Source organism: Phlebotomus papatasi, chromosome 2 (genome assembly GCF_024763615.1).
Source record: "Phlebotomus papatasi isolate M1 chromosome 2, Ppap_2.1, whole genome shotgun sequence".
Lineage (NCBI taxonomy): Eukaryota > Metazoa > Arthropoda > Insecta > Diptera > Psychodidae > Phlebotomus > Phlebotomus papatasi.
This window is the reverse complement of record NC_077223.1, coordinates 14700330-14723246: the sequence shown is the minus strand read 5'-3', so window position 1 is coordinate 14723246 and position 22917 is coordinate 14700330. Positions and strand designations below refer to the sequence as shown.

The 22917-nt window shown below is 35.6% G+C and overlaps 3 protein-coding genes across 6 annotated transcripts in view; 2 read left to right on the top strand and 1 right to left on the bottom strand.

Moving 5' to 3' along the window:
- The window catches only part of LOC129802704 (dystonin), a 150580-nt gene extending 142453 nt beyond the window's left edge, over positions 1 to 8127 (top strand). For both annotated transcript variants that reach the window (XM_055848731.1, XM_055848732.1), the window contains exon 15: positions 8047 to 8127. In XM_055848731.1, coding sequence (XP_055704706.1) covers positions 8047 to 8112 — 66 coding nt within the window. In that variant the 3' untranslated portion in view covers positions 8113 to 8127. The remainder of the gene's footprint in view (positions 1 to 8046) is intronic.
- LOC129802705 (toll-like receptor 2) lies at positions 29 to 9923 on the top strand. Of its 2 annotated transcripts, none has more exons than XM_055848736.1 (7): positions 29 to 978; positions 1037 to 1075; positions 5380 to 5818; positions 5898 to 6233; positions 6290 to 6594; positions 8627 to 9485; positions 9550 to 9923. In XM_055848736.1, exons 1-7 carry the CDS (start codon positions 435 to 437, stop codon positions 9821 to 9823), a joined length of 2796 nt encoding a protein of 931 aa, XP_055704711.1. In that variant the 5' UTR covers positions 29 to 434; the 3' UTR covers positions 9824 to 9923. The 2 variants fall into 2 exon arrangements, with proteins under 2 accessions (XP_055704711.1, XP_055704710.1); XM_055848735.1 differs by having other exon boundaries at positions 1037 to 1276.
- Positions 9870 to 22886, bottom strand: LOC129802706 (dynamin-like 120 kDa protein, mitochondrial). 2 transcript variants are annotated; one of them, XM_055848737.1, is made up of 11 exons: positions 22708 to 22886; positions 22245 to 22497; positions 21932 to 22184; positions 21758 to 21802; positions 21329 to 21617; positions 16847 to 17456; positions 15435 to 15580; positions 15023 to 15375; positions 14491 to 14963; positions 10299 to 10716; positions 9870 to 10215 (listed from the first exon to the last, which is right to left on the bottom strand). In XM_055848737.1, exons 1-11 carry the CDS (start codon positions 22734 to 22736, stop codon positions 10151 to 10153), a joined length of 2934 nt encoding a protein of 977 aa, XP_055704712.1. In that variant the 5' UTR covers positions 22737 to 22886; the 3' UTR covers positions 9870 to 10150. The 2 variants fall into 2 exon arrangements, with proteins under 2 accessions (XP_055704712.1, XP_055704714.1); XM_055848739.1 differs by lacking the exon at positions 21758 to 21802 and having other exon boundaries at positions 22708 to 22877.
- Positions 22887 to 22917: the final 31 nt, after the last annotated feature.

The following is a 22917-nucleotide window of genomic DNA, read 5'->3' as shown; positions in this document are numbered from 1 at the left end:
ACTATAAATTTCCATTTAAAATCCCAAAAAAGGTGTAAAATTCGTGAGTGTGCAGTATTTGTAAGAAAAACAGGTAGCTAACAAAAGGAAACGGTGAAACAATAAAATTAATTATCCCCTTATCATCTATATACGATAAGAAAACCGATAATTTTGGAAAGAATTGATAGCAAAACGTGTATGTTCGCAAGTTAGAGTCAGTCAATGAGGGAATATATTGCGAATAACACGATTTTTAGGATTCTAGAATCCAGTATAGAGATAATTATCAAAAAAAATTAATAAAAAGATGTGTATGAGAACAACTTGAACAGTTTTAACCAGGAATAGATCCCGGAGATTGTCCTTTGGGACGCACTGAGGGCACTTGAGGGCTGATTTTATTAAAAGTGTTTGTGCATGATTTTCTTATAAGAGTGAATCATCAGAACGAAATGAGTCCCAATGTGAGAGATATAGTGATTTTAGTGGTGTTTGTGGGGACTTTTGTACAAATGATTGAGTGTCCGGATATTTGGAGGAGAAAGAGGCACGTTGTGATAGAAATTGGCACGGAAACGCATCAACAAGAACGGTCTGGTGAACGTCACGTTGAGGATTTAGAAAATGTGAACAGCCAAGGCCAACGTTATCACATCAACAGCCACAATTTAGATAGCAAAATACCGACAAATTTTATCCCGGACAACAGATTAGTTGATGAATTATTGGTGGGTGCCAGTGGTGACAATTCCGCACAAACAATTGATCATTTTGCGTCTCCGGCGGATTTGGTGACTACTGAAAAACTTCCAGTGGAATATGGTGAAACATCTCAACAGGGACCTCAATCGGAGGAATATCAAGGGTCTGGAGAATATTTAGGAGTAGAGCTTGAGACTAGTCGTCCGGATTGTATTCTTGGGCCGGCAGAAATTTACCTATCTTGGTGGCTACACAACGATGGAAGTCTGAGAACAAGTGCACCCAGAAGACCCGGTAAGAAGCCTACAGCTAATAATTTTCAAAGCTATTGCACTCAATGAACATATTCCAGAGAATTCCCTCTTCCTGGATTTATCAGCCATGAGACTGAGTGAGTCAAAAATCTATGAGAAAATTCTACAACGCCTCCATGAGCGACAATTGGGCAGCTTCCCCATAGTCTTCCTATCGATTGCCAAAAATGGATTATCTCGTATACCATTTGAAAGTCTACAATTGGTCACGGGAAGTCTAGAATACCTATCACTGACTGGAAATTACTTTAAAACTCTCGATAATGAGATTTATTCATGTGAGTTGATAAATTTTTAATCATTCTATGATTTATGAAGCGCCATGCGTAGATACTGAAACTCATTGCAAATTTCTCTAACGATAGGATTAATTGAAAAATAATGTAGAAAATTTGATAATCTATATGAACCTCCATGATAAAGATTCCATCCACTTCAAGAAGCACTCGATTTCTAACAAATACTCCAAAGATTTAGAAAGAAAAATTCTGAATATTACAATGGACTCAAAACTCAATAGTTTCTTGTGAATTATCAGAGAGTGTCATAATCCTTAGATAAGAGATAACATTGACTATCTGCGTAAACAGATCCCGTAGACACACAAAATAATCTCAAAAAAATATTTTTTTTCCGTTAACAAAAAATTGATAAGAATAATGAACAAAAAAAAATCACCTTACCTAAAAATTTCTACGATTTTTTGAGTGTTTTACAACTTTTTGATAGGACATTATCGCTATATAAATTCTCTTTGCATATATGAATTTAAGATACGATTAGCATATCGCATACTTTTTTTTTAAATCCTATACTTTGCAAGGGGTATATTTTTCAATTTGCGAACTTCGCGCTGATTAGAAAAATTAAGCAAATCATGCCAGTAAAACGTCGTGAGTCGGTTGCTTTTTGTACTTAATGAGACACACATAAAAGAGAGTCCAAATATACCCCCCAGCTAGATGATAACATTAGGCTTCTTGGGTAAAGTCCATGAAAATTTAAATGTTTTTCAGATTTGTTTTCTGCTCAAACTCATGAGAGCAGTACATACAATTTGCTTTTTTTAAATTTGTCATCGAATTATAGAGCAAACGGTGAGAAATATCAAGTTCCGCTCTTTGGTGACCCCCCATAAAAATATTATCCCTCCAAATTTCTCATTTAGGGTAAATTAAGCTAATTCAAAACCTGTTCAAAATGGAAACTTTTCGCTACTCCTAATGGAAACATCATTTTTCCCATACAGTATTAAATTTTCATTATTTTGTTAATTTTGCTCCAAAGAAATCGAAAATCCATCCATATTCACAAATTTTAATTTGGTAATTTCTCACTTGGTGTACCTTTTCACCTTCGAATTTTTCATCGATCGACCATATTTTCCAATGAAAAACACAATATTCGTTGTTTTTACATTTATGTAATATTTCTGGCTAATTTTAGTTAAATTAAGTGTAAAATTTTATTATTAACGGCACGTAAAGTTTTCAAATGAAATAATTACCTATTTCGTGAATAAAAAAGGGTTTTATGAACTGTCTGCAAATGCTTCAATAGGAAACACCGGAATTATGATATTTTTTAGAGATATTCTTGTTGCCTCAGGTGGGAAAGGAGAAAAGACCAGGAATAAGAACAAATCCTACTTTGGAATCGTGGTTTTACTTACACTGTTTGTCTCCAATTAGGATATTACCTTGTCTCCATTTGGATTAATTTGTTTTCAAAGCAGAAATTCACACTTGTGTATTTTTCTTGTATTTTAGAAGTTTTCCAATTATATTTAAAGAATTTTCACTAAACAGTAACATTCTAGAACAGAGGTGTGCAAAAACCGTTAAAACCCAATAAACGTCAAAATAAGTTTGTTCTGTTAGCGTTTGACCATTGATGTAGAGGGTAAGTGTGCCAAATTTCGGCATAGTTGCATGCAAGCGCCAAAGTCTCAAGTTTGAAATATAATATTTTAAATACAAATTGATTTTTTTATTCTTTCTTCTGAAATAGTGTTGCTTGGAACCTTGTAAAGAGTTTACCGTCTTTATTTACTCTAAAATCATTCTTAATGCATTTTAAAATGAATAAAAATGTTGACATAGCTTTGGTGCCCTATTTCGGCCACATTCATTCTCATAGTTCCTTGCCCTTCGGGAATTCTTCCAATATCTTTTTCACGTCATCTCGTTTGTCGAAGCTACATTTTTTGTTATTCTTTTGCATTGTATAACCTCTAGAGTACGTAAAATCTAAAAGTACATGGAAATACGAGGAGCAAAAAAGGTGGCCGAAATTGCAAGTTGGCCGGAATTTGGCACACTTACTCTACATGTTTCTTTTGACGTTTATTCGGTTTCAACGGTTCTTGCACGCCTCTGTTCTAGAAGACTCAAGGAGCAAATTTATGTAATTTTCATCAGAAAAATATGAACTTAATGTGTTGAATCTTCTGTCAAAGTTAAAACGTCTGGAAATGGTTTTGAATTAGGATATTTACCCTACTCTTCTTACTCCTTCAAAATCATGTTTTTGGGTTTTTTTTTTAAAATGGCAGCTTTTAGAGGTAACCTAGGAAAAGGTTTTTGAGGTAACCTAGGTGAATACTTCGTTTATAAACACCTGTGACCGATAAAATTTGTTCACGTCGAATTTTAGTAAAGTCAAAGTTCAACCGCTCAAGAAGTTTTTTTTCTAATTGATTTGTTATAGGATGTAAATTCGATAACGCGGATTCTTTTATTTTCAGATAGGATTAGCAGATGATAATTTTGTCCATATGCTAACGACCACAATTCATTCCTTCTATTCAGTTTTTAATTTCAAATGCTCAAGTATTCTAAAATTATGTTAGAGGCATTATGGATAAAGGTTACTTATAGCATAAAAATCAAATCTTCAAAAAAACGAACTTTCTGAACAATTTTCGATTTTAGGACGATTTTTTAATAACTTAATGAATTAGCCATTTCTTTAATATTGTTGCGAGCGCAACATATTTAAATTTAAAACTGTGGAGTGTGTTGCCCTGCTGAGGCGACGAGGGCGCTAGCGACGAGGAGAGGAGGTAGAAAAATCAGTAGCAGCTGATAAGAAAAAGAGCGCCAATCGGTCTCTTTCACCACTGACCGCCGAGGAGGCAACATCAATCACCTCGCCCATCTCCACCAGCCCAATCCCCAGCAGCAACACCATCATCACCACCAAGCATTGAAGCCACTGAAGCCACCGGGAGCCCCCAAGAACACCAAGCCCAGTGCTGAGCTTTCCGGAGTAACCTCTGCCACATCCACCTCTCCCAAATTCCCATCTCAACCTCCGTGGGAGTGTTCTCACCGGAGAACACAGGGGAGTGTGGGACATAGTCCTTGCCCCGAACGTGGGACCTGAAGGAAGGAAGGAACGGAGGGAATAGAAGAGAGGAATAAAAGATTTTTCCCAATAATATGACCAGTTGAAACACTGTTGATATTGTATTTGTTGCAATAGAGATTATAGAACGTTTTCAAAAAATTTTGCATTTATCCAGAATTTTGAAAAATTGCAAAAGATATGAATTATTAAAATATTTAAAAAGTTAAATCTTAAAAGAGGCAATAGGCAAAACCAGTCGAACATTCCGCCGCAAATAAGGCCAATTACTACAAACTTTGGCAAAGGTTAAAAGCTTTTTCTCCGGGACCAAACTCAAAAGTTGTAAGAAAAGCACTGAGCATAATACGAGCTTTAAACCTAAGGCTTAGCCATATGGCTTAACTGCTTTAATTTCTTATCAATCACGATTTTTTGAAAAAAAAAAAAAAACTTAGGATTGAATTTTTCTAACGGCGTTATCACGCTTTCACATTAAAATTTTAATGTGATTCACATTAATTGTCGCTTGTGGGCGTCCAAATATGTTATTTGTGTCTTTGAGTCACTTAATATTTGGGGTTTTTCTATTTATTGATAAAGAAGTGGACTTGGCCTGCAAAAATAAGTTTAAATTTACTTAAAGCATAAATATTTTTCACATTAAAAAATTAAAGAGAAAATCGCATTAATTTTTCGCATTAATGCTATAAATCAATTTATATCAAATTTTGCGGGCCAAGTCTACCTTTTTATCAACAAATAGATTAAATTTTGAATATAAAATGATTCAAACACAAAAATTACACATTTGGACTTTCACCAGCGACAATTAATGTGAATCATATTAAAATTTTAATGTGCAAGTGTGATAACAAAGTAAGATCCACTTATTAAATTGTTAAGTATCTCGTATTGCAATAACAAATCCACTTAAGTGTTTTCTTCGTTTTGTTTTCTTTTTATTTATACGTAATTTTAATTTTCATAAGTACCTACAGTTCGGAGAATTTATCCGTGTGCCTTTTTACAGTCCAGCCCAATTCTTCTGAGCACCCAATATTTCCAGCTTTAGAGCAACTCAAGGAGCTTGATGTGCGAAGTTGTTTCATTGAGACAATTGCAAATGGGGCCTTTGAGGGCCTAACAAGCCTCCGAAAGCTCTATCTGTCCCACAATCGAATAACAGAGCTATCTGGGGAGACTTTTTCATCTCTGCCTCGTCTGATGCACCTCGATGTGGCATTTAATACGCCAGAATTATGGGAGACACCATATCACATGGACGATGCCCTCGAGAGAGCTATTGGTGGAGTTCGACTTGCTCCAGATACTTTTGCTGGACTTGAAAAGTTGAAGTTCCTGGATTTTTCACACACAAGAGTGGAAGCGGCCAGTACCCATGCTTTCAGTAGACTCCCTCGACTTGTCCAGCAGTTGAGCCTTTGTCATACTGGCGTCCAAATTATTGGGTAAGATTAATTCATTCTACGAATATTTTCATGCATGACAAGTTACATGTAACTCTTCGCCTATTTTTCTGAACTTTAGGTACGGAATGTTCAACGGAACGAATCTTCAAGTGTTGGATATATCGGGAAATCCCGCTCTCACGAGCAACATGAAAGTCAATACATTTGAAGGCCTCGAAGATAAGCTAGAAATCCTGTCGTTCCAGGACTCAAATGTTAAACACCTTTCTTGGCTTCAACATCTTCGAAAGTTAAGAATGCTGATGCTACGTGGAAATAACATAAATCAACTAACCAACACAACATTTATCCATACGCCTCAACTGGAAATTCTAGATCTCAGTGCGAATCACATTGGAAATTGGTACTTTCGGGTTTTTGAGAAGAACCAACTCCTTCGTATCCTGAATCTTCGGTAAGACCGTAAATTGCCCTAAATTATGCCACGGCTCATTGATTTCTTTCTTACAGAGAGAACAATATCAATATGATGACTCATCAGATGCTAGATGATTTCGAGAGGCTAGAATTTTTGGGCTTAGGCAAGAATGACTTCATCTGTAACTGCATCCTGAGAGAATTTATTGATATGGCTGCCAATAACAATCGCCCAATCAATTGCACAATCTACGTAAATCCAATGCCAGACATTAATGACTTTCTCATTGAAGAAGTCATTCAGCATTACCATGATAATATTGATGAGAATCGTTCGAAACGTGAGGCTCCTAGCTTTGAAATAAAGCCCATGCCACTGCCCGAAAAGATGGAAGAAGGTAAGACAATCAAAAAGAAACTAAAGTAGGACCCCATGGTGCTCTTAGGACCCAAATAAACTCAGGCTGATCCTTGAGGATATTTAGCCTCTAAAATGTAGCAATGAAGGATTAGATGTAGGAAATTCATGCAAGGTACGTGTACACTGACTGAGAGAAATCCGAAAAAGTTAAAATAACATTCCGGAAATGTTAATTTTACCCTGGAGTATTGATCCGAAATCGGTGTAAATATTACCCTTTTTAGGTGTATTTGGGGTAAAAGTTACCCTTTTTCATGTTAATTTTACCCTTAAAAAGGTGTAAAATTAACATTTAAAAATGTAGATATATTTTTACACCTAAAAAGTGTTAAAGTTATGAGGAAAAAAGGTTAATCCGGTTAATCGCACCCTCTTTTTTTCTCAGTGTAGTTGAGGATCCTAAGCTAGTTTGGGATAAATCTTTTACGGGCTTCAGAGGTTTAGTTAAAGGTTTAGCTATATGGCTTAACTACTCTAATTTTTTATCAATTACGATTTGTTCGGAAAAAATTAACTTAGGATTGGATTATTAAGGACAAATAACCTATTATGCTCTCAAAAAGCAATAAAATTGCTCGCAAGTTAAGATTTTCAGACATTCAGGAACTCGGCTAAACCTTTAGTCAATCCAAATTTTACAGGCTAAGTATTCCCGAGAGTTAACCTAAGTTTACTTAGGGCTTTATGCCGTAGATACACTTACGATTTAAACCGAGAGAGTGCTTTACGTAGTTAATATCAAAATAATGATTTGACTAAATTCCCACCAGTTTCCCCACAAACTAAGCCGTTTCTCGGCTTAAACCGAGAGACGAATTAGTCAGAAACTGATGAAAATGTCATCTAGATTTGTAGAAAATGTAAATTGATAGAAAAATGTAAACATTTTTGTATTTGTGCGTAGAGAGAGAGAGGCGACAATCAGAACTAGTGATACCCAACTCTACAATTTTCACCTAAATAAAGACAGGAAAAATTCTTGCCTCAACTCAGGCTTAATCTGGGGGCCTTTCGCTATCTAGGCGAATGCTCTACCAATTGAGCTATGAAGGCACCGCCTCTGATTGTCTTTACCAGTGATCTTAACCAATTGCCATGAGCACTTCAACTCGTTTTTTACTCACTACGAGCCAAGAAACGGTATCATGCGTACAATTGAATCAGAAGCCGATGTTTTCCATTGAGAATTAATTTATTGTGATTATAATATTTATTATTTTGGATTAATTACGTTAAGCCGTCTCTCGGCTTAAGTCGTAAACTTTAAAAAAATAAATATTAAAATAATAATCTCGAATATGGTTTAATACATTTACAATATACTGGTTTTGAACGGTCTTTAGAAGACCTACTGAAAATAAACTAAATGAATATTATATAATTTCAAAGCGTAACTCATTCCTATTTTTACTGACTAAACTTTCTCCAGATTCGCGAAGCGTTTCTCGGGCATATGGGGTTACTCTTTTTCGATCTAAAATTTCATCTCAACTGAAGTATATGCTTAAGTGTTTTCGTTTTAAGAATATACTTCAGTCAAGAAGATTTTTATGTGACAAAGTTCATTATAGAAAACATCAATTAGAAATAGCGTAACAGTGTTTCATGAACTTAAGATCAAGAAAATATTAATAAAGGAAATGATAAAATAAAATAAAACATAAAATTACAAAATCTATCCATTTTGAGATTTGAAAGGGTTATTTTAACTCTAAATAGCATTATTTTAAATCTTGAAACGTGTTATTTTAACTCTTAAAACAAGTTATTTTCACTCTTTAAAAGAGTTATTTAAAAGTAAAATCAACTCTAAGATATAGTTAATCGAAAATCACAACGAAAAAGAGTTAATTTAACATCGATTCGAATATGTTTTACTCTTTACTTTTTTTTTGAGTGTTATTATTTTTTTAAAGTTATTTCGAGTTTTTCGGGTGTCTAACTTCTCTCTGAATCATAACGATTCTTCATTCATATTGTTCATTACATTCCAAAATTCTTTTTTTTAGTATTCGAAGCGACCCTGGCCATTTATGACCTACCTTCACGAATGTACTACGAGTACGTAAAGTCAATGAACAGTAGTTACGTTAACATGATCGATGCCAAAGTGAAATATGATCTTCAGTACATCTCAAAAGCTGAATTTGATCGTCTTGGTGCTGAAACACAAAGGAATGGCTTCCGGGCAGTTGAGTTGAAAGACGATGAAAACTGCACGAGTCAGACTCCACCGTCATACTTTCGACGATGCCCTCAACGGTTTCAGCCTCGAACAACCACAGAGATCATATTTACATTTCAACTTCTGGACTTCCAGGAGAATGACTATCGCTGCATCAATTCGAGCACCAATAGGGAACATTTCTTCTCGGAAATCGAAAGTTGCCTCACAGATCGTTCCAATTGGCCAAACTTGGTCAGTGGTCTGAGACAGGCTAACAATTCTTTAGTCACCATCCTCATTGTTGCCTTTGTCCTGTTGACGGTTTTCTGTTTTGGCTACTACAAATGGTGGTACATTAGATATTTCCTAATCATCATCAAGAATGCCACAATTTTGAGTTTCCTTGATAAAGAAAAGGAAAAAGTGCGTCAGGGAACGTCAACTGATGCCTTCACGTATGATGTCTTTGTGAGTTTCTGCGATGAGAACAGAGCCTGGGTGCTAGAGGAGCTTCTGCCTAACATCGAAGGCAGACGCGAAATCAGTGTTTGTATGCACGAAAGAGATTTCCAGGTGGGCGTTAGTATATTGGAAAATATCATTTCCTGCATGGACAGATCGCGATGCCTCCTCCTTGTCATCAGTCAGAGCTTCCTACTCAGTCAATGGTGTCAGTTTGAGATGCATCTTGCTCAACACAGGTAAGGGGACGCTTTTAACAAAATTTGTGCATCTACCGTACTTTTCCCCAATTTTTTTCTTTAGGCTTTTAGAAACGTGCCGTGAGCAACTTGTACTCATCCTTCTGGAAGATGTTCCTAAGAGGAAGCGCCCAAAGACATTGCAATTTCTTATGCGCACCAAAACCTACATTCGATGGCCGACACCGAGTAAGCGTCGCCGAAAAGAACACGTAAAGGGATCAGATGAAAAGGAAGTACCCGACAAATCCCTCCAGGAGGAACGAAAGTTATTCTGGAAGCGACTCAGACGTGCCCTAATCGCTCACGAATGGGAAGGTGACTCTTCAAGTGTCTAAGACGTGGACAAAAATAGGATTTATGTGTGTTCAAGTACCTGGTTAATTGATAAGCTACAATTTTTTTTATTAATTAAATAATCTGTTGAATTTTAACAAATTAACTGTTGGGAATTGTATATCTCCCGGACTTTTAAATCATTACTTTAAGCTGTGTGACTTTTGTAGAGGATTTTCTTCTCGATAATTGGATCAAGATTAAATCCACATCGGGATCCACTTGGCGCGTGAATCGAAAAAAAAAGGAAATTATAAAAAAAAAACATAAAAAATTACAATACTCAAATAAGAGAAGCTAAACGATGTTGTTTGTCTCAGGAATTATGTTCACTTTTCTTTGTTGAGGGCATTAATGAATTCCTCAAGTCTCTCCTGGATTTTCCGAACTCGAACTAATTCCAAAAAAAAACAGTGAAGGGACTTAGAATTCTACTTTAAAATATTCTGAAAAATAAAAAAAGGCAAAGATACTTACGCAATTCCTCAGCAAGAGAGACCCGTTTTCCCGTCAGCAATTGAATTTTCTTGTCCTCATCTTCGCTGTATTCATCCAGAACCGCTTTGATTTCCTTATCCAGACGCCTAGCCTCACGATTTATCACCTGCTGTCGCAGTGCATTGGTTGTTACTTTCATCACTTGTTGAATGCGCCAGAAGAGGATGATGTCATTGACGTTTAAAGTACAGTCACCACGATCTCGATTTTGGGTTACATAGAGGTAGTAGGCCTTACGACCGTCATAGGCTCTCAGGAGAGCTTGTTGCAGGAAATGACGTCGGTAGACAGGATACCATGTCTCACGTATATATTCTGTATCAACTTCGAGTCCAGCACGCTGAAGATTCTTCCTCACCGTTGTCAATTCATCGTAGCTGAGCGTTGGTGGATGTTTCTAATGCAAGATGACAATTGGTCAGTAAAAAATTAAATTATTATTCAAAATGGTGTGTAGAAGATCAATTTTTTGTCAATAAAAAATCAATTTCCTCAATAAAATAAAATGAAAAAATAAAAAAAAAGTTATAAATATTAATATTTCCTTTGTCATTGATTTCGGTTTTGCTAAAATACTGCCTGTTCTGCTGCAGCTAATGTTTATTAAGTATCTTAAGTGATAAGAACAATCAGTGATTCAGAAGACCTTTTCAACGAAGCCAAATGTTCGTCAATCAGTTTAGTTTTTACTTTAACCACTTTAACTCTTTCGTCTCCTTTGGGATTCTGGGTACCCATGGAAACAACAATTTTTTTAGACTATCTAGAATCGATAAAAATCCGATTCTTCTGGATAAGTACAAACTATAAGGATGTCCAAATCTAGGATATTTTTTGCAGGATCCTAATTAACTCCTGAGCTTAGATATTTTTGGTCAAAAATCGAGAATTTTCGATTTTCTGCTTCCTTGCACATTGTGACTTTTTTGATATTTCTAGACCAGAATAAGGAAGAACCTCCCGGGGCCAATAAGTATGATAATAATTCACAAAATTGATATTATTGGCTTTTGGAAAATTGAAGTTTGTCTCCTTTTCGTTCTTTTGGGGACGAGAGTTCCCATGAGTTTTCCAATTTCCCAGAGGCGGAGAAATTTCTTTTTCTACAAAAGTATCATATTTGACCACTAAGACTTACAATAAAGTGAGTTTTTTCTGAAATTCATTCGCTGGATATGTTGTGGTCCGGAAAGAGTTAAGAACCATTTTATTAAAAATGCTTCAAGACTATTATCCTAAAAGTAAGCCTAGATCTAGGATGATTAACTTCAAAATACCTTCAAAGAGATCTGATGGATCTGATAATAAAAACTATATGATTATTGAACATACCAAAAAACATGTTTTTGAAAGGATAGAAGGAAGTAAAGTTAATAAAGTGAAGGCCTACTTGTCGAAGGAAGGGAACCTTCCCAAGTTATATGGACCTTAGGCTGAAGATTAAAGCCCAATTCCCAAAGATCTCGAAAATCCTAAATAATAAACAATTTTAGTGTTTTTTTTCAAGATTTAGTTAATCATTTTAGCTGTGATTCTTTACAATCTTAGCTTTTGTGGTCACAGGTGAAATCCGACCTCGTCAGATCAAGTGCACATTTTGGATTTACACGTTTTGACACTCATATATCACTAAAATCATATTCGCTAAAAATCGATTTACGTGGACGTCCCGTCCCATCCCGTCCATCGTATAATCACTTCTGGAGAGAAAACGGTGAGAAATATCGACAAGCGGTTTTCGTAAAGGTTAAATGTCGATACCCAAAATTTTCTTTCTCAATGATTCAACCCCTATGACATCGATCGATCTCAAATTTTAGTATGTTATAGTTGGTCCTAAGAGCTTTTGATTAAAAAAAACTAAGTTCCTCCGACCCCTCTGACCCGAGCTATAAGGGGACCAAAATTGAATTTTCAATTTTTTTCCATATCTACTGTTCTAATTATCAGAATTTGTAAAATTTTGGTGTTTTGGAAACCTCTCGTGGAGTACTACAACTCTTACGACACCTTAACTTCATCTGATAATAACCAAGAGGCCGAATTATCGAAAAATAGATTCCCCAAAAATTCAATGTCGAATATTTCGAAAACTAGACGATGTTTTTTCTTTGAATTTTAGCATGTTATAGCTGAGGTCGAGACCTTTCCAACGGTGGGTCGCATTACTCCCTCGATGTTCCCTGAACCGTACTATGATCAAAAATGACTTGACAGGACTACATTTTCGGTGTTTATAAAGCGATTTCGATGAAATTTTAATATATAGAGGAAACTAGGGCAAAAAGTCACAGATCGAAAATTTCAAAATTCAATATCTGCCAAAATAAATAAGATAGCGGCTTAAAATTTTTTTCCATAGACAGCCTCCATAGGTCTTCTTCAATGTCGTAAGTTTGTTAGAATTTGAACAAGGAATTTAGAAAATAAAAAATATCGAAATTTTTAGCCATATTTTTGAAATATTTTCCGTGCAGAAGATATCAATTATCAGCTACTTATATTAAATTTGATGCACTGGTGAATATTTCCCAAATTAACTGGATATTCTTTGAATACGAATTCGCTATCTATTTTAGAATTTCACAAAAGTTCTTTTCTCCAGAAATCCTTTTATTAAAAACGACCACTTGGGGTAAAAAGTAACAAAAGCTATGGAGCAAAAAATAACAAAAACCGAAACAATTTCTGATGTTTCACGGTGAAAAGAAACGTCAATGCTATGTGTCGCCGCTTGTTGTTTGCATTGGTCAAACGATTTGCAATTTTTGTGTGTGTTTTTTTTTTGTAGAATATCGTAAAATGCGCTTTTCTCGCTCAGGTAGAGAAAGCGGTGTTTTACAAAGGTGTAGAAGAATAAATTTTCTATGAAAATATGTAATCTAGATATTTTACTTAAATTTACTGAATCCCGTAATAAAGTGAATCAAAATGTGATAGTATCTCATGCCTGATACTATTTGCCACAGCATTTTTGAGAATGATCACAAAATTATCTTTTAGAAAACGGCTCGATAAATATATTTCCTTACAAAATAGAAGAAAATGACTTTCACAGAGTTGTAGAGCGGTAAATTTCCTATAAAACTGTGCTAATTAGAAATTTCGGAGGTGCACGGGTAGCTTGTAAAAAAATAAAATATCCGTTTTGTGACTTTTTGCCCCAGTCTCCCCTATTGTATCTGAGATTGAAATTTTTCTAATGGTCCCGTATCTACACCAACCCACTGTATTCCAACCCTTACTATTTTCAAATGGACCGGACTGTATCTCTAATCCTAATGTTTATTAACCGGTTTAAATGAACTTTATTAATTTTTGTTGGCCTTTCCCACTCAAACTATTTAAAATAGAAAATGACCAATCAATGATATGAGAGGTCGTCGAAGACAGGAAGTATATATCTCTTACCGTTTCGCCTCTAGCTGTGTCACAAGATTTCGAATAAATAAAAAATCTGTTTGAAAAATTTTTGAGAAAGATACATTAATTATGGGTATAGTAGCGACTCACGACCGATTAACTCTTTCGTCTCTTTTGGGACTCTGAGTACCCAAAGCAGCATATGAATGTTCTGTGAAAAACGATGTTTTTTTAATTATTCAGAACTGATAAAAATCCTATTCTTGTGGATGATTACAAACTATAAGGATGTCCTAATGTAAGATATTTTTTGCAAGACCTCAATTAATTCCTGAGCTTAAATATTTTTGAATAAAAAATTGTGAAATTGGTTTGCAGCATATGCTGCGGCCCGGAAACAGTTAAGTTCGATGCGGTTGGGTTAGAAATTTCAAAATATTTGGAAAAAAAAATACAAATTTAAGCAAATCGGTTGAAAACGCCCCTTAAACAAGGGCCGATTAGATTTTGTCCTGGATAATGTTGACTTATGGGGGGGGTCGTCGAAGACCAGAAGTCGATATCTCATATCGTTTGGCCTCTAACTGTGTCACAAGTTGAAAGAAAAAGTGGATTATGACTGCCCTCTCTTTAAGTTCGAGTAGTAAAAAATATTTAATCAGCTTAAAAGAGGATTGAATTGGATTGGATTGGTCTTATACCTTAAAGAGGATTCGTTCTCAGGAGAAACATTCTAGTTGAATTCGCAGTAAAGCAAGGGAGAATTAATCAAGGATAAAGTTAAACAGTTTATCAATTCTTGACTTACCGAGTCACTGACGAGTATTTTATCCAATTCCCCTTTGACATTGCGTCTCTTCTGCTGTTCATCTGTTGCATATTTCCACTGGGTCCATCGTTGCCATGCTGATGGTCCAAACATCTCAGCCATGGTATTTTCTGTCAGGTTCAGCTTCTCCTTCACCGAAGCCTCAAAGAAACGCACTGCCTGATCCCATTCACCTTTGTCAGTAACAATACGATCTTCCAGAGTGTTAAGTTGAATCACTCGGAGCATATCTATAGCCTTATCTTCCCACGTATATCGGCGAATAGCCTCATCCACAGCTGCAGCTTTCAGATTATCAAAGATGTCATCGTGATCTGGAGATTTTTTAGCCAGTTCCAGAAGCTCCAAAAACTCCTTCTGAAGGGCTTCGTAACCAGATTCTACAGCACGAGCTGGCAGTGATTGATCTGCCCATTGACGCAGCTTGATGTCCACCATGGTATTGAAGGAATCTGGAAAAGCAGTCACTACACACAACACGTCATCTGAAAAAAATGGGCAGGCTTCTTACTTGGCGATCCTGATTGTGCAGCTGGGAGATAGATATTCTCAAAGACATAACTCGAGAGCTTGTCCCAGAGAGTATTGAGAATAACCTCTTCCCACTTCTTGGCCGAAATCTGAGACAAGTTGACCACTTCATCGAGAATTTCACCTTTAGCCTTCTCAAATAACTCATCCCGACCAGATTCTCTCAGTCTGGGAAAGTTATTCTTCCACTCAGTTTCGAGATTGAAACGTGTCACTTTAAATGCATCTGCTTGTTGTTCTATCGTCTCACGTACCATCCTCCAGAATCTATCGGCAACGGCAAGACTCAAATTTCTCGTGGATACTTGATGAGGCATTACTGTTCCACTTCGACTAAAATATTAACATTCTGAATTGAAAAAAGACAAGGCCAAGGATTTGAAGATTCTTACTGGAATAACTTTGAGGTCTTGAAGAATCTCTCCTCGTAATCTCTAATGGTTTCTATTGAATCATCTTTTCTACCCCTTCCGGTTACAACGGCAAAATATCCTAGGGCTTTCATTGGAAAGAGCTTTCCGGCCAAGATTTTACGAATCTAAAAGGAAGGATAGATGCAAAATATTGCTCCCATTTCTCCAAGGAATGTTAGACAAAACACTCCCCACAGAAGTCACGCCCACTTTATCATGTTTCTTTCTCCATCCAGAAACTCCGATTTGTATATTTTTTTCTTGTGCAATTTATAAAAAAACTAGATAAAAGAATGTTCCCATAGAAATAGGGTGGAATCACCACTTCTCGCCAGTGCCCCACTTCTCGCCACCTATATTGAAATCGCTATTTTTCACGATTTATGAAATAAATGAGCCGCAAAATTATTTGTATTTTTATTGCTGCTACGTATAGAGTCGAAAAATATTAATTATTCGTTTTGGATTTGCGATTTTAAGCATTTTTTAGAGCAATATTTTAAGCAAGTGCATCGAATTTAATATTTCTTACCAAATATAACAAGTGCCATCAAATTTTCATCAAACAAAATTTACATTTTTGGATAAATAATCTGTCTGTTGCATATTTAATTACATTCGTAGAATACATAAAATTTGTATTTAGTTTATTAATATTTCATTTAATATTATTTTTATGTAAAAATGAGGCATGGCGGAAAGTGGTAATGTTTTGAATTGATTTTACCACCTGTCGCCATTGCTTTTTAATAGGCGACGCTAACTTCACTTCGTAGATTCTCAGTTGTCAAATCTGATTTGTTTACTTTCTGCAATAGTCTAATAATTTGATTTCTCCAATAAAACGGAAGAAAATACATTTAAAGTGAGTAATAATAAGGTGGTCATGAGAAAAAAAGAAATTCTGAATGTATTCTTTGCATAATATTGCCCAAAATAATCGGGTTTGGACGATTTCAAGAGGGTGGCGAGAAGTGGTTACAAAACTGGCGAAAAGTGGTAATAAGTGGCGACAAATTTCATTATTTTTGCATTGTTAATACAAATCAGTTTTTTAAGTAGTTCAGCATTAAATTGGAGTACTACTTTTTTGACGAATCTGGAGTCAATACATCTCAGTAACTTTGTGTCAAAATTTGAGATATCTTATAATAAGGGGTCAAAAGTTATAATCAAATTAATTTCACATTTTTCTAAAAGTAGCGATAAGTGGTTACTCCACCCTATTGCATTAAAAATGCAATAACTGCTTTATAAACGTGCTAAAAGGGCGTGGCTTATTTTTTTAAGGAGTGACCAAATTACTTTTTGAGCGTATTCACAAATTTTAAACACTTATTCTCTGCGAAAGCTGCGAAAAAGAATTGTATTTGTAAATAAAATAAACATACCCTATCAGGATCTGCCAACTCCTCAGCTAAATCCACTTTGGTCAGCACAAAGATTGTTCTCTTCCCCAAAGGATCACACTGTGATACGAGATCTGTTACATTACTCCTCTCAGCATCCACTGAACCATCTTGAATGCAAAGAATAATAGCATTTGGATTGCTCATATAATGCCTGGTCATCTGATGAATAGAATCCTTTGTGTCGGCAGCCATATCAACTGTCACTGTCGAAATAATTCCCGGCAGATCAATTAACACCATTCGCTGCAATCCCGGACCTTTCACCGTCATCGAGATGGTCTCTGTGCTCACTGTCCTTCCACCGCGCACCGAATGACGCATTCTCAGTTCTACTTCACGCCTCAATTCAGCCAATTCTGATTCCTTCGTCAGATCATATTCTCGTTCTGAGTCATTGAACTTGGCCAAGTGGTAGGGACCTTCTGAAAGGGTGACCTTAACTGGCGCTCTAGTCATCATTTCACCACTTCCACGGGGAAAGATTCTAGCTTGGGCAATAGATTCTAGCACAGAAGTTTTACCACTACTCTGGTCACCAACAACAACCACTCGTGGCAAATGGTCAGCCATCGTGTAATTGGTATCGTATCTGAAATTTCCGGGTAACTTCTTGAAAAGTCTGCTTCTCAAGTAAACTCTAAGAACAATTGCAAATATTTTCTGACCAAATTGAACATTTTTAATGTAAGAAACGTAATATTTACGTTTTAAAATGACTTTGATGGCAGTTATTTGTATTACCGTTAATTTTACGTTTTCATTAAGAATTTTAAGTATTTGAAAGCGTTAGTTAGAAATGGTATTGTGAATTTACTCATCAGAAATTTTCCTCGGAAAACTCAACATTGAAGATTTTTCTAATCAAAAACATAAATTTTATTTACAAAGTTTTCTAGAGGAATTTTTTTTTTACATTTTCCCGTTACGGTTTTGAAGGTAAAATCTCAATAATGGAAGGCTTATTTCTCAACCGATTTTGAATTTTCGATTTCTTTTGAATTTCTTGGTAAAATCTTGAAATTTACAATCCGGGTAGGATAAGTGTGCCAAATTTCGGCCAGCTTCTAATTTCGGCCACTTTGAGTGTAATTTCGGCCATGCAAATAAATTTATTAAAATTATGTATGCAATCTTCGAATAGTCAATGAATTCATTTTGCTTTTAACATGAAACTTTATTCAACACTTGATATCATCTGCCAATCAAACGCTAAATTAATAATATTAAAATTTAAATATTTAATTAATTTTTATCACAACTCTGTAGCACTTCCATTTTTTTCGTCTTGTTAAGCATCTGATTGTATACTTTTTGTTGTAAACATATCTGTCTTTTATATTAAAATGTATAATATTGTATAGTCCCAACTTGTTGCATTCAACCGGGGCATTAACCAAATAAATATTCTATTCTATTCTATTCTAAATATTTATTCATTTTAGGATGTATTAACACAAAGACCGTTTAATTTTAGGTATAATTTTAATTTAAATTGCGTTGTAAAATTCAGTGTGGAAAGAGTCTTACAAAAAATGTGACAGATCGATTGTGTTTCTAGGATTCTTGTGATTTGTGGTGAAGTGCAGAAGGTTTTCCTTTGGGGTTTTTCATGAAAATTGATTAGTTTTCATTAAAGATTGTTTCTCTTTATGTTAATACTGAATCTATCTTTAAATTTCGGGTAAAATTTCCCAGCTGGATCCTGTATTTCGCGTAAAAAAGTATATACTTTGTGAGCGTCTCTCCGGTGAGGTAGTGTTGCCTATTCCGGCAGCATCTTTTGCTTTCCTAAATATCTTATTCATTTTGTATTTTTTTTCAATTTCTGAATTCTACAATGTCCAGAGAAAAAAACCATCGCTTCTATGAAAAAGATGATGTGGAAAAGGCCTTGGAAGAGTTCAGGAAGGGCAAATTGCTACGGGAATCTGCGTGTAAATTTGAGATGCTACTCTTCTGGTCTTCACGACAAATTACACGGAAGATCTCAGGGCTTGTGGGTCATATAAACGTATTAAACTAAATATTAAACTCGTTCCGTTTGACGTTTTGAAATTTTCTATCCGTTGTGTCACAAAAGATGGTCAGAAAATAAGGTGGCCGGTATTTCACACAAAGTGGCCGGAATACTACCCAAAGCTATGTCCATCATATTATTATTAATTTTTCAATATTTTAGGAAGTAATTTAAAGAAAACAAAGATGATAAACTAGTTTTCAAGATTCTACACAACCTTCCCGAAAAGGAAGTAACAAAAAATATCAATATGAATTAACTATGCCGAAATTTGGCACTCTTACCCTAGTTTGAATGAGAAATATTCATGCTGTTTGTCCGTCTATCCGTCCGGCTGTCGCCAGCTTTAGAGGCCAAACGGTAAGAGATAGCGACTTGAGAACTTCGGGGGACCCACCCATAAGTTGACCCAAGGATCGTTAACATGCCCCTCATTTTTCCCCCACCCCTCCCCAACCCCTCCAAAACCATGTATTTTGGGATTGCTCGAAAACGCGTCGTACGATTTTTTTTTAATTTTTGGATATGTTGTAGAGATTACCATGGCGGACATTTGTCCATATACGAATAAACCATTGAATCATTCGTAATAACGGGTTTTCAAGGTCAAAGATTAAAAACGGCTCTAGAGAGTTCATTTATCAGGAGAATGGGGTCATGCTTCGGCTCATTGGAAAGGTCTTGGAATTTCCGACAAAACTAATCCGGCTCGAATCAGTTTTGAACCGGTAATGAACCGATTCAAAACCGATAACTAATTTTTATTCTAAATACAATTATATTAGTCCTAAGTTATTCTGGGCAATGTTTTGAGTGATTTAGAAATCCGTTCAAATCGATTGTGAACCGGTAATGAACCGATAAGTAATTTTTGTCCGAAAATCAATTTTATTACTCTTGAAATTATTTTGTGAGAACTTTCGAGTGATTTACAAATAGGTTTAAGGGAGACTGGGGCGAAACTTGTCAAAACGCATATTTAATTCTTTCACGAGCTCTGAGAAAACTTAAACATTTTATAATGAGCATATTATTATAGGAAATTTACTGCTCTACAACATTGCAGAAGACTATTTTCCTCTATCTCGAAAGAAATGTGATTTTCGAATCATTTTCTAAAAGTCGATTTTGTGGAGATTCTCAAAATTGCTGGGGCAAATTTTGTCAGTCTTCGGATAATTTGTGACGTTTTACTCTCGGAAACGATAAAAATATCAAATAGACATATTTTTATAGGAAATTTATTCCTCTACAACTTTGTCGAAGATCATTTTCCTCTATCTTAACGAGAAATGTGCTTAAATTGAGGTAATCAGTATTGATATTTTCTGTAAGCCAAATATTTCAAAAATAGGGCTCAAAATTTCATTATTTTTTATTTTACATAATCCTTCCTCGAATCCCTTGAAACTTTGCAAGTTTAAGAAGGTTCATGAAGGCTAGGATAAGTGTGCCAAATTCCGGCCAGCTTGCAATTTCGGCCACCTTTTTTGTTCCTCGAATTTCAATTAACTTTTAGATTTTACGTACTCTAGAGGCTATACAATGCAAAAGAATAACAAAAAATGTAGATTCGACAAACGAGATGACGTGAAAAAGATATTGGAAGAATTCCCGAAGGGCAAGGAACTATGAGAATGAAGGTGGCCGAAATAGGGCACCAAAGCTATGTCTATATTTTTATTCATTTTAAAATGTATTAAGAATGATTTTAGAGTAAATAAAGACGGTAAACTCTTTACAAGATTCCAAGCAACACTCTTTCAGAAAAAAGAATAAAAAAAATCAATTTGAATTTAAAATATTACATTTCAAACTTAAGACTTTGACGCTTGCATGCAACTATGCCGAAATTTGGCACACTTACCCTATCTATAATAAAAATTTCAAGCCTGAGTCTCTTTTATTTTAGAAAATAGTGAATATTGAAATTTTCGTTTTGACAAATTTTGCCCCAGTCAGTCGCCCCTAAATCGGTTGAGAACCGGTAAACGGTAAATGATTAGAAAGTTACGCGTTCGAGCATTTCGCAAAGCCTGAAACGCTTTGCCACCTCTTTTTTTTTAATTCAGTTTTCTACCAGAGTCAGATTATTTACATAAATGCAGAATATCCCTTTAACTTTTTTATTTTTTTAAATAAAAATGCAAGGAAAATAAGCTTGCGATTTATCAAGTCTTACTTGATAAATCGCATAGTGCAAAATATAATATTACGTTATTATTACGTCAATGTTTCTTATGACTTATGCCCAGCGCATAATAACTTTTGTTTATAAACATGTTTTCAAAATTTCCTATGAGAATGAGCGAGATGACTAGATATAGATCTCATTCATTCTTATTGAAATGTCAAAAACATGTTTACAAAGCAAAAGTTACTGTGCGTTGGGTATTATCCAATTTTGTTACATGGGATTAATTATAAAAAAAATAGAAACTCACCCAGATAGTTCATCCAGGACTTCAGAGTACATGTCAATGAGGCTCTTTTTGATTTTTTTCGCTCCAGATTTCCGATTTGACTTGAGAATCAAATACTGCTGCCTCAGATTCTTATTTTCTCGTTCAAGCTTCTCCAATTCCTTCTGGTACTTGAGCTGCACCGTCATCATTTCTGCCTGAAGTTCCTCAATCTGCTGCTGCATTGTCTGATGCTTCCGGTGAGCTTCCTCAGCTCCTGACATCCCCTTAGTCTCCACCAGATGCTTCGCCTTCAATTCTTCCTTAGTTACTATCACAGAAGAGAAAATGCCGTGAAATTTTCAACGCTCTCTGAAATCCGAGGTAGTTCTTCACCTCGAAAGCTTCAAGAATGATGTTGGGAATTTTTTTTTTGGGACGTTTTGGATTTTTTTTGGGATAATTTATTACCTCCATACATATCGGAAATTATATCAGAGAGTGTCTGGAATGAACCTAAAACAAGAGAGAAAAATTGTTTTCATTCCATTTAGAAGACAGAAAAGAAATGGACTGAATCAATGAGCTTCATCATTCTTGAAACGATGAGATGGACTTTTTTTGCAGGTCGTGAGGTAGGCTTACCTTCAACTGTAGGATTTGTTGTGGTTTCTGCTGCTTCGATGGCATTGTCCAGACGATTGTCGAACCACGCACGCCATTCGGCAAGTTTTTCTTCGCTGATCTTCTTCAGACGTGGATCAATCTCAATTGAATCTCTTACAGCTTCACCCACAGACATTAAACTCTTGGAGAATTTGTGCCACTGCTCATTGTCGGGCAGGACATCATCTAGCCATTTCATGTCCGGAAGTCCATCACGCCATTCTTCATATTTCTACGAGGGGATTTGTGTTACAAAAAGCAGATTTGCTGGGTATTCTACTAAGTTTTTTACCTTATTCAGAGTCATTCCACCCCCAATGGCTCCGCCCAGAACAAGATACCGTAATTTGAGGGCACCACGGAGAATCCTGGCCACAATCATTGCATAAGTTCGCCTTGGAGTCATATATAGAGGCACATTGCTTGGTTGCAGAATCCTCCGTTGGGGATGCCGGATGCCATGGTTCCCATTGAGGGTTGAGAAGTTCATCCGAGAGAGATTCAACACAAGAGGCCTCAGTGAACGAGAGGTCTTCAGGTTGAACCTGCAATAATCCCAATGGTTATGTAAATTTCACACCACGCAATGTTAGTCAATTTCTCCATATTAAATATTCTTTCTGTAATATTTATGTGCTTTTTCTGCGCTAATAGCAATTGTAAATAACTACAGAATCTCAAGAAAAGCATTTTTTGGAAAAATAAATGGCAAAAAGGTTAGGTTGAGAGAAATTCTTTCTAAAGCTGCTTTTTACCCAAATCTTCCCTGAAGAATTTGTGCCATTGTGACTCTTCTTGCGATGCGAACTATCTAGTTGTTTCCTGGTAAGGTTTTAAGTATTTTACAGCATTATTTTATATTTTTTCCACTATTTTTCCACATCAAGCACTTTTTTCACTGAAAAAAAATTGACAACTCGATTTGCCGATTGAGTGCGCAGGGTTGGATATTGGATAAACCAAAA

Excerpts from the sequence above, each read along its gene's own strand:
- LOC129802705 (XM_055848735.1), top strand. The coding sequence starts at position 435 with ATGAGTCCCAATGTGAGAGATATAGTGATTTTAGTGGTGTTTGTGGGG. Across the intron at positions 1,277-5,379 it reads CGATAATGAGATTTATTCAT|TCCAGCCCAATTCTTCTGAG; the intron begins GTGAGTTGATAA and ends GCCTTTTTACAG. Across the intron at positions 5,819-5,897 it reads ACTGGCGTCCAAATTATTGG|GTACGGAATGTTCAACGGAA; the intron begins GTAAGATTAATT and ends TCTGAACTTTAG.
- LOC129802706 (XM_055848737.1), bottom strand. The coding sequence starts at position 22,736 with ATGGCACAAATTCTTCAGGGAAGATTTGG. Across the intron at positions 21,618-21,757 it reads AATTTCCGATATGTATGGAG|TAACTAAGGAAGAATTGAAG; the intron begins GTAATAAATTAT and ends CTTCTGTGATAG. Across the intron at positions 10,717-14,490 it reads AAATACTCGTCAGTGACTCG|AAACATCCACCAACGCTCAG; the intron begins GTAAGTCAAGAA and ends ATCTTGCATTAG.